We start from the raw sequence: 11,292 nt of genomic DNA, 5'->3' as shown, positions 1-11,292 counted from the left end.
AGTCAGACGCTCAACCGACTGAGCCACCCAGGCGCCCCGCAAAGGTAATATTTAAAGACAGGATGGTTGGCGAATCCTAGACTGATGAATGACACCAACAAGCCCAAATAATTATAAGCAGAGCGAATTAAAAAAAAAAAGTGCCCCTAGACACGTCGCATGAAAGTGTCCGGCTACGTGACCTATAGCCATTGATTTCTCTGAAGCTGTTTGTTCAAGTGCAAAATGAGAATACTGACCCTTCTTCAAAAGATCGATGTGTGAGTCATCGGCACCTGGATTGCTCAACAGGTGTATTTCAGATAAACCTAGCGGCCCCTCCAGAGTTGTAAAACCGGAAAGCCCCTAGTTTGGGGGACAAGTGGGAGCTGCGGAAGAACACCTGGCCAAGCACCAGCAGCCTCATCTGTGAAATGGGGCTAAGGATCCCTGTCCCAGATTCAAGGGTGAAATGTGCATCAGGCCTCCCTGCCCGGTGCCTGGTACTCAGTACACCCCACTGGGAGGTCTTGCAGGAGACGTAGAGAGCCCGGGGTGTGTAACTGAACACACGGCTCCCCGTCTCTAACACCGAGGTGATGGTCTCCCCTCCCTTGGGGATGGCAGTGAGGCTAAGGGGAGATGAAACCCTCTCGAGTGCTTGGCACTGTGGGTAACACACAAGAAATGAACAAACAGGAGCCGTGCCTGTGGCTTGGATCCAGGCCACCCTGGCTGTTGATAGAAGACACAGAACTTCCATTTCTAAACTCGACTAGTGCCATGTCCACCTGTAAGAGGCCACCAGTGTCCCTCCAACCCCGCTCTAACTTGCAGTTAATTATGCGGCAGGAGGAGCTACTTTTTGTCAACCATCTGTTGGGCCAGCACAGGTGATTTCTGGGAGATGAGACATGGGGTTAAGAGTGCAGTTGTGGGTGAGAACGTGGGCTCTGTAAACAATGGGGTATCATTCTCGGCCCTCGCCACTTCCTTTGCAAAATGAGAACCGAAATTGTACCTACCTCAGGACTTGGGCGGTGACTCCATGAGCCAATCTGTGTAAAGTGCTCACGGCGCCTGGCAGGTCAGCTAGTGTGGAAAACCACGAACGAGGACCTATTTCTCCTCTCTCATTTGATATCCTGGGTTTCAGCCTGTGAGTTTTCTGGAGTCTTCTCCAGCCCCGAGCTGGCTCGGAAGGCCAGGGCTCACCTTCACTACGTAACTGCCTGCCGGGACTCCATCAAAGTCACAAAACCAGCAGGCACAGAGCCCGGCACAGGACTCCCTTTCTAGGCACCCTCCATGTTATGGTTTTCTTTTGAGTAGGTTTGCTAAGCTGTCGGGAACGCACCTTAAGGACAGCGTGTCTCCCCCAGCTTTATGGGGGATGGGAAGGCTTCCTCGGGTGCTCAATGCAAAGTCCCAGCCCCTCTCTGGAGTTCTGATTCAGCAAGTTTGGGTGGTGGTTGTGGGGCGGGGGGGAACGGGGGGAACCTGGGATTCTGAATTTTTGAATAAGCGCTCCACTTGAGCCTGAATATTAGGTAGGGTTGGGAAATACGTCCTCAACTGGAGTTGCAGTGACCCCCACCTTCTCACACTCCCGCACCCACAACAGAAAGACAAAGGATGGTTTGGTAGACCTGGTGGGCAGTGAATCAAGGTCCGTCTTATTCCCTCCACGGACACACTCAAACTTGTCAAAACCGAGTGTTTCCCAATGTGACTTCTGAGGTACCCTAGTTCCACGAGGCTTGCAATAAAGGGGCTCCACGCTGAAATAGTTTGGGGGAAACAACACTGCATTCTGTCTTACTCTTGGAAATGTCACATTGTGCAATGAAGAAACTCCTTTAATGTCTCATCCCGCGTCTCTGATCCCCCTTTCTCATGCAACACCTAGTCATGCTAATTCTGCCGAATATGTTCCCCAGAAACACTGGTTTATTGCCCTTGGGTCTGGCAGACTCGAGTCCCCAAATATCGGCTTCCGTCTCCTCTGTTCCTGTTTACAAGCACGTCCCCTGTGGACCCCCCATGGCAATCCACTGACATCGTAAGAACATAAGCCACGGAGGATTCATTTGGTGGGGCGGTGCTGCTGGTCCAGATGCCTGGCCAAGGTCTGCTGACTCCAACCAAACAGCATTTGGTGCCTGTGAACCTTCAAACCAAGTGCTTCAGGACAGGGTCCGAGCTCTCATGCCTTTGGCTCTCGCCCCCACAGTGGCCTTGTCTCTTCCGTGTCTTTGAAGAGTGACAGCTTGAGACCATCAAAGGAAAGAGGATCTTCCGGTCATGGCATAAATAGAGCTGAAGAAAGGATCAGGCAGCCTGGCTTGAGCTCTGTTGGCTCCGGGTGCCCTTGGGACGTCCCAGCTGGACACTTCTCCTTCAGAGTCCGCCAAGGGGGGCTAGAGCCCCAGATACTCAGCCAGGAACACGGCGAGGATGCGGCTCAGGTTGTGCACCGTGGGGGGGTGCAGGTTGGCCTCCGAGTCGCCAGGCGTGTGCCAGACAGAGGGGAAGGGCATGGAGATGAGGTGGAGTACTGGGACCCCTGTAGGAGAGAGGGGAGGCTTGGTCAGGCCGACGGCCGACCCAGGAGCCCAGACCCAGGCCCGGGCAAAGTTGTCTCACCCCCACCCAGAAGATACTGAGTCCTGGCCCTTGAAGAACTCTGAATGACGATTTTATGCACGTGAGGGCAACGTGTTCGTTGAAAAAACACATCTGGTGTATCTATTGTTCTCAGACACACGTTAGAGAAACTGAATAGTTAATGGATTATGCAAAGACCAGACGAAGGGAAAGAGGCCTTTGAGTTTCCTTACCAGGTAGACTATTAGGCTGTTTTTCTGTTCTTTATTTATAGCTCGTACCTTTTAAAAAAAAATTTGTTTAAAGCAATCTCTAGGCACGCGTGGGTGGCTCAGTCGGTTAAGCATCTGACTTCGGCTCGGGTCACAATCTTGAGGTTCGTGGGTTTGAGCCCCACATCGGGCTCTGTGCTGATGGCTCAGAGCCTGGAGCCTGCTTTGGATTCTGTGTCTCTCTCTTTCTCTGCCCCTCCCTCGCTCACGTTTTGTCTCTGTCTCTCTCTCAAAAATAAATACATATTAAAAAAAAAAGTTTAAGGCAATCTCTAACACCCAGTGTGGGGCTCCAACTCACAACCCCAAGATCAAGAGTCAGATGCTCTATCTACTGAGCTAGTCAGGTGCCCTTAGCTTGTACTTTTATCACACATGTTCTATTCGAGGCCCTACACTGAGGCCATACACATCCCCACACACCATTTTATCCCTGCAATAATCCTTTAGAGTAATCCTATATTTACCCCTATTTCATAGACGAGGACACTCAGGCACAGAGGCAGGCACAGTGATTCGCCTAAGCTCCCGCCTCTAGTAAACCTGCACAGCAGTAACTGGAACCCAGGACACCTGTCTCCTAAGTCTGTTTTCCTAATCCCTGCACTGCGATGAGTTCCTGTCCTCAGAACACTTTCTTCTGTGTTTGTCAATATCTGTCAATATCCAATATCCTCTGTGTTTGTCAATATCTGTCCCCCCCCACACACACACACACTAGACAGGACCCAGGCAGATTATTGTCCATCACTGTATCCCTGACACCTGGCCCAGTACTGCAGTGGGAAATAGTCACTGAATGAATCAATAAAGAAGGCTCTGGAGGGGCACCTGCATGGCTCAGTCGGTTAAGGGTCTGACTCTTGGTTTTGGCTCAGGTTTGTGAGTTTGAGCCCCGCATCAGGCTCTGTGCTAACAGTGCAGATTCTCTCTCTCCCTCTCTCTCTGCCCCTCCCATGCTCATGCTCTCTCTCTCTCCAAAAGTAAATAAGTAAACTTAAAAAAAAAATCATTAAAACGGACTTCAAGCTGTATTACAAAGCTGGAATCATCAAAACAGTATAATACTAGCACAAAAACAGACACTCAGATCAATGGAACAGAGTAGAGAACCCAGAAATGGACCCACAAATGTATGGCCAACTAATCTTTGACAAAGCAGGAAAGAATATCCAATGGAATAAAGACAGTCTCTTTAGCAATGGTGCTGGGAAAACTGGACAGCGACATGCAGAAGAATGAACCTGGACCACTTTCTTACACCAGACACAAAAATAAGCTCAAAATGGATGAAAGACCTAAATGTAAGACAGGAAGCCATCAAAATCCTTGAGGAGAAAGCAGGCAAAACCCTCCTTGACCTTGGCCGCAGCAACTTCTTATTCAACACGTCTCTGGAGGCAAGGGAAACGAAAGCAAAAATGAACTATTGGGACCTCATCAAAATAAAAAGCTTCTGCACAGCGAAGGAAACAATCAGCAAAACTAAAAGGCAACTGACGGAATGGGAGAAGATATTTGCAAATGGCATGTCAAATAAAGAACTCATCAAACTCAACACCCAAAAAACCAAATAATCCAGTGAAGAAATGGGCAAAAGACATGAATAGACACTTCTCCAAGGAAGACATCCAGATGGCCAACCGACACATGAAAAAATGCTCAACATCACTCATCGTCAGGGAAAGACAAGTCAAAACCACAATGAGATACCACCTCGCACCTGCCAGAATGGCTAACATTAACAACTCAGGCAACAACGGATGTTGGCGAAGATGCGGAGAAAGAGGATCTCTTTTGCATTGTTGGTGGGAAGGCAAACTGGTGCAGCCACTCTGGAAAACAGGATGGAGGTTCCTCAAAAAACTAAAAATAGAACTACCTTACCACCCAGCAATTGCACTACTAGGCATTTATCCAAGGGATACATAGAGGTGTGCTGTTTCGAAGGGACACATGCACGCCAATGTCTATAGCAGCACTATCCACAATAGCCAAAGTATGGAAAGAGCCCAAATGTCCATCAACGGATGAATGGATAAAGAAGATATGGTATGTAGATACAATGGAGTATTACTTGGCAATCAAAAAGAATGAAATCTTGCCATTTGCAACTACGTGGATGGAACTGAAGGGTATCCTGCTAAGCGAAATTAGTCAGAGAAAGACAAATATCATATGACTTCACTCATATGAGGACTTCAAGATATAAAACAGATGAACATAAGGGAAGGGAAACAAAAATAATCTAAAAACAGGAAAGGGGACAAAACATAAGAGACTCTTAAATATGGACAACAAACAGAGGGTTACTAGAGAGGTGTGGGAGGCAGGATGGGCTAAATGGGGAAGGGGCATTAAGGAATCTACTCCTGAAATCATTGTTGCACTATATGATAACCAACTCGAATGTAAATTTAAAAAATAAATAAATAAGATAAATAAAAATGAAAATAAATAAATAAATAAAAGGTGCCCTAGAATCAGAAAAAAAAAAAAAAAAGATTTAAAAAAAAGGCACTGTAGGGGCGCCTGGGTGGCTCAGTCGGTTAAGCGGCCGACTTCGGCTCAGGTCATGATCTCGCGGTCCGTGAGTTCGAGCCCCGCGTCGGGCTCTGTGCTGACAGCTCAGAGCCTGGAGCCTGTTTCGGATTCTGTGTCTCCCTCTCTCTGACCCTCCCCCGTTCATGCTCTGTCTGTCTCTGTCTCAAAAATAAATAAACGTTAAAAAAAAAAATTAAAAAAAAAAGAAAAAAAAAGGCACTGTAAGGAATGCATATTTGTTCAATGAGTAAATTATAGAGCAAAAATTTAAAAAGCCGTTGTTAATACTCACTATATGCCAAGCACTGCATACGAAGGCATTTTATATACCTACTCTTGTTCAATCCTCCCTACCCTGTGAGTATGAATATACACATACAGGTGTGTTTGTATGTATCTGTCTCTTTGTTTTCTAGAAGAAACATAGGCAAGAGGCTCAGAGAGGCTGGGTAATCTGCCTCGGGTCAACCCATGGTAAGCGGCAGAACCCAAGCCTGTCCAGTTCTAAAAACCTAGGTTCTGAAGCCCTCTAGCAGATGTCTTCAGCCCTGGCTGTGCCTCAGGATCATCTGGGAGTCTTGCAGAAATAATTCAGAGACCCGAGACTGTGGTTCAGTAGGCCAAAAATGAATGCAGCTGGCCATTTCTCGAAGTTCCTTGGGTGATTCTGCTGGGCTGTCAGGGCCTGGAAAGACAGGCCTGGGCTGGAATCCACAATCACTGAGGCACCAACAAGAGTAGCTAACATTTTCTTGAACGCTTCTTATGTGCCATCACCATGTAAGCAGCGTCTTTACATGGATTAGCTCAGTCGGTTCCCTCCACGGCTCTGAGACAGGGGTTGCTAGTGACCCCATTTCACAGATGAGAAAGTCGAGGCACGAAGATGTTCAACAACTTGCCACCAGTCCCCAGCCCTGGGAGTGGGCCAGGGCCAGGCCCCATGTGTGCTTTCCTTGGACCCCCGCCCCTCCCCAACCCTCCCTCCTCCCTCCAGCACCTACCTCTGCGGAGGAAGGGGATGTGGTCATCTTCCACAGAGCCAGGGGGCTCCCCGGGCTGGAAGTACATCACCTCCTGGGGATGGGACTGCAGCAGGTTCAAGCGGTGCAGACGCTTCTCTGGAGGTGGTGGCGTTAGAGAGTAAGAGCCAGCCCCTCAGGGTCAGAGGTTCTGCTCACAAGTCAGAGCAGGGCAGGAGGCCTGGGCAAAGCACTGATCATCCCGACAAGAATGTAGTTACCCCTTCCTGAAGGCTCACTGTGTACCCGGTCTATTTATTCCCTCTGAGCCTCAGAGGTAGGTACCCCTCCTATTGTCAGTTTTGTGCCCATTTTACAGATAGGAAATTGAGGCTCAGAGAGATGAAGCCACTTGCCCAGGTTCACACAGCCTGTAAGAGGCAGAACCAGAATTCAAACCTGGGGCTATTTGGCCCCAGAGCCCCTGTTTGTAGTCACTGCACTTGATTGCTGTGGGATCTTTGTGTGTTTCTGCCCTAGTGCCTTAGAGGCTAGGGAGGTAGAGGGCAGGCTGGATGACCCCTTAGAGACAGGTGCCTGACTCGGCTGGCCGTCCCTCCCACATCCCAGGCTGGCGCCTGCCTCGGACAACATCCTTACCTATGCTCCTCAGCCGATGGAACCAGCGGGCCGTGTGAGGAAAGTGACTGTAGAAGTTTGGATTGGGGGCGCCCAGGAGATCAAGAAGCATGAAGAGCTCCTAGAGAGAGAGGCCAGGTGGGATGTGGCCAACCTTGCACGGCCCTCTCCCTCCCTCGCCGGAACCCAGTGGGGCCCTGGTCTTACGATAGCCTGGATCCTGGTGGGGCCTGGGCTGTGGGGTGCAGACTCCATGAGCTGGGCCAGGTGCCGGGAGCCATAAAGGGAGTCCTTGGGTCCCCACTCCTTCAGTGCCTCCTCGCCATCCAAAAAGAGCAGCTGCAGAGTCACCGGGGCTTCCTGTGGGAGCTGGTGGTCAGGGCCCGGACCCATCCACATTTCCTGCCCTCTTGCACAGCTGAGCAGGGAAAACTAGGTCTCCTCCCTCATAGAAGGTGGTGGCCGGAAGTACAGACTCTGAGCCAGACTGCCTGGGTTCAAATCCTGGCTCGGCCACTTCATAGCTGAGCAGTTATGGGTAAGTGACTTCTCACAGCATCAGATGTCAAAATGGGGTTAATAACAAGTCTCATCACACAGTAGGATTCAAATTCGGGTCCTGGCGTAGTGTCTGGCATATAGTAACTAAAAAGGGTCAGCTCTGATTGTTAGTGTTATTTCTTAGGCTCATTTAGCAAAAGAGACCCACACACGAGTAAGTGTACAAACAGTGAAATACACTTGGGACAAATGCTTCCAAGAATTACAGGGTTCTCGGGGCACCTGGGTGGCCCGGTCGGACTTCGGCTCAGGTCATGATCTCACGGTTCGTGGGTTCGAGCCCCGCGTCAGGCTCTGCACTGACAGCTCGGAGCCTGGAGCCTGCTTCGGATTCTGTGTCTCCCTCTCTCTTGCCCTTCCCCTGCTCACACTCTATCTCTCTCTCAAAAATAAATAAACATTAAAAAAAGAAGAAGAACTATAGGGTTCTAAAAGAGCATAGGAAGGGAGTCGGGGATAAACTAGCCTGGGAAGCACGTCGGGTCTCCTGGGAAGAGACATTTGCACCGAGATGAGTGGGAGGTGGCCTGGCAGAATGGAGCAGAGGGAAGAGTGTCCCCAGGCAAGGAAGCAACATGGATGAGGGCTGGGGCCAGAGCCAAAGAGATTGGTGGAAAGGCCCGGGGGGATTAGCAAGGGCCTTGTTACAAGGCTCTTGGGCCTTGTTACAAGGGGTTGAGCCAAGGAAGGGGTCTGAGCAGGGGAGGAGCATGAGGAGATTTGTGGTTTCATTCATTTATTCATCCCACACATTTCCACTGACATCCTAATTTATGCCGGGTAATCATCTGGGCTCAGGGAATACAGCAGAAAACCAAGGCAGCCAAATCCCTGCCTGTATGGAGCTTATTCTAGTTGGGGAGACAGACAGACAAAGCGCCATAAAGCCTGGGATGGTGACGGGGGGGCTCTTTCAGGGTGGTTGGGAAACCATCTCAGAGGGGGTGACACTGGAGGACCCTTGGAGGAAAGGCAGGAGCCAGCCGGGAAGGTGTCTATGAAAAGCACATTCTAGGCAGAGCAAAGAGCAAGTGCAAACGCCCTCAGATGGGAGGGACTCTGGGAACTCTCCAGAATCTGAGGAACAGGGAGGAGGTGGGTGGCTAGAGCACAGTGAGGAGGGACAGGGGTGAGAGATGGGAATGGAGAGGTAACAGGGCACACCTCATGGGCCTCTGTAAGGACTCTGGCTCAGGCTTGCAATGAGGTGGGAGCCCTGGGGAGGGTTTCGGGCAGAGGAGGGACAGGATCTGACATTCAGGGGGTGAAAAGATCCCCGTGGCTATGTGTGTGGAGTGGAAGCAGGAAGACACGTCCAGACAGGGGAGGCTGGTGGCTTGGACCAGGGTAGAGGCAGCCCGGGCCCCCCACTCCTCACCTGCTCCTTGGCTCTACTCAACTCCCTGTCCAGGGCCTGGGCCAGCTCCAGCAGCAGGGCGCAAGGCACGGCCGAATCCGTGGCCCCCACAAAGGGAGCCGACCCAGATGGGAAGAGCTTGGAGTCGTAATGGCAGGCAAGGGTGAGGTGACGGGCAGCCCCTGGGTCCAGCGTGGCCACCACGTTGCCAAAGTCCAGTGGCCCCAGGGGTGTCGAGGCCGTGAAGGGGTCCAGTTCCACATGCCAGCCTGCCGTCAGGGTCCGTAGGGTAGTCTCCAGGAACTAGTGGCAGGAGAGAGGTGGGAGGGTGGGTGGGGACTGGGGACGAGGTCGGGAGAAGGGCCATGTGACCTGAGCCATGCAGAGCGCTTGGGCTGACTCAGGATCCCCACTTCTGTTTAAGTCATTCCCTTGACACACTTTTGCTGAGTCCCTACTGAGTGTGTGTAGTGACCCTGCCTCTTCAAGACTAATCCCAGCTCACTCTTCAATAGCACTCACTGCGTGCCACGCCTGAGTCTAGGAGCCTTATGGGGATAGGACTGTCGATGGCTCGCTCCATTTCATAGATGAGGAAACTAAGGCACAGAGAGGTTAAGAAACTAGTCCAAGGTCACACTCCAAGTGGCTGAGGTCGGATATGAACTCGAGGAGTAGGGATTCAAACGACTCTGGATGCCCCAAAGGGAGGCAATACAAAGATGTTGTTGTGCCAGCTCTGGAGCCAACCTGAAACTTGGTATATCATTTATTAGCTGGGCAAAATGCTTAACTGCTCTGGGCCTCAGTTTCCCCATTTGCATAGTGAGGATCACATTGTTACGCACCTCATGAAACAGTTGTCTAGCACATAGTAAGCTTTGGGGAGCAGTACAGAAGGCAGTACAGCCTGGTGGTTACTAAAGTGGGACTCTAGATTCAGATTATCCCCAGTCAGAGCCCCAGCTCTGTGTGTCAGTTGCTCGAGGGATCTTGGGCAGAATGCCTAGTTCTTATTCCCTGGCAGGCTGCCAGGTCAGGGCTTGGAGGTGGGGCCCCTTACCTTTCTGACTTGGAGATTGCCGGGGCTGCCCGGGGTCCGCACAACCAGCAGGGGGCGCAGGTAAGTGTTCCAGAGACGGTGTGGGTCCAGTTGCCCCACCACCCTCCGCAGCCGGGCTTCAGGGAGGCTTCCGATCAACCGGCCCTTGGGTGGGGGGTAAGATAGGGAAGAGAAGTGCAGAGCATGAGAACAACCCCCATACCGACCCTACCCCGGAGGCCACCTCCCCTAAGAACCCCGGTTCTTCCTAATTCGGGCCTCCAGCATCGGAGGTTTCCAGGATAAATCCTAGATAGACTCAGAAAAGGTCCCTCTAAAATCATCCGGTCCCTCTAAATCCATCAGGTTGCCCACCCCAATCCTGATTGGGAAATCGAGGCCGAGAGAGGGGAAAGGACTCTTCCAAATGGCTGACTTTCGGATTGGAACCCAGAACTCCCAGTCTTACTACTTCCAGACTCTTCCTCTGAGGGAGAACCACCTATTTCAGAACAAGCCCGATAGCAACGGGCATGCGCTCTATTGACGGAGACCGCAGCACCTGCGGCTACCGCCGTACGATACAGACACGTCCACCTTGAGACCTCAGGGAAGCGCAGGTGGGGTTAAGGGGTACCCGTGTCCCTGCCCAGCCTCACCCGCAGCTCCCGGCCCCGCGGCAGCTCCTCAGTCTGGCGGTGCCAGCCGCTCCAGATGGTGTAGAACGCCGAGGCCACAGCCAGGGACAGCAGAAGCAGAGGCAAGAAGTGCGCCCGCGGTAGCAGGCGGCGCTTGGGCGGTGAGGGTGGCTCCAAGAGGCCACGTTCCCCCAGCCGTAGCCGGGGCCGCCCGCGGCCCCCGGAAGGCATGGCAGCTTCGCCCTGAAACCGGTCCGGGACCGCGGATAGTTTAGGCCCAGCCAAATCCCACCCCATGGAATCACCGGACCAATGAACAAGAAGAGCGACTACACCATCCCACCCTTTCTCTACGGGTGAAGCCAATGCGGACTCTCGTTCTGAGAGCACGCCTTCCTGTCTCCCTAGGGCTTTGGGGGTTGGTCCCCTGAGGGTTGCACAACCCAAAAGGGAGCGCGGAAGGCATAGGCTCCACCTCAGCGGAAGAAGGGAAACCAATGAGAAATGTTTGATCATGGAAAACATTCGACCTAGGCGCAGGTCCACGCCCCTCGTGTATGAAGGCAAAGGATTGGTTACTCGGAGTCGGAAAGCTCAATAGACCCGAAAAGGACCTTCCCTAATGGAAAAGGGGCGGTGTCCATCCCTGAGGCGAGGAGCCGATTGGCTTCGCGGAGGCCGCGCCCCCGGA

The 11,292-nt window shown here is 51.9% G+C and overlaps 1 protein-coding gene across 1 annotated transcript; it reads right to left on the bottom strand.

Annotated features, from left to right (window-relative positions):
• Window positions 1–1,812: 1,812 nt before the first annotated feature.
• On the bottom strand, window positions 1,813–11,066 carry QPCTL (glutaminyl-peptide cyclotransferase like). Its single transcript, XM_019425974.2, has 7 exons — window positions 10,623–11,066; window positions 9,985–10,128; window positions 8,943–9,224; window positions 7,211–7,363; window positions 7,025–7,124; window positions 6,407–6,523; window positions 1,813–2,545 (listed from the first exon to the last, which is right to left on the bottom strand). Exons 1-7 carry the CDS (start codon window positions 10,896–10,898, stop codon window positions 2,400–2,402), a joined length of 1,218 nt encoding a protein of 405 aa, XP_019281519.2. The 5' UTR covers window positions 10,899–11,066; the 3' UTR covers window positions 1,813–2,399.
• Between the last annotated feature and the right edge of the window lie 226 nt (window positions 11,067–11,292).

Source organism: Panthera pardus, unplaced genomic scaffold (assembly GCF_024362965.1).
Source record: "Panthera pardus isolate Hobbes unplaced genomic scaffold, ASM2436296v1 HiC_scaffold_18, whole genome shotgun sequence".
In the NCBI taxonomy this organism is placed as follows: Eukaryota; Metazoa; Chordata; class Mammalia; order Carnivora; family Felidae; genus Panthera; species Panthera pardus.
This window is presented reverse-complemented; position numbering and strand designations above follow the sequence as displayed.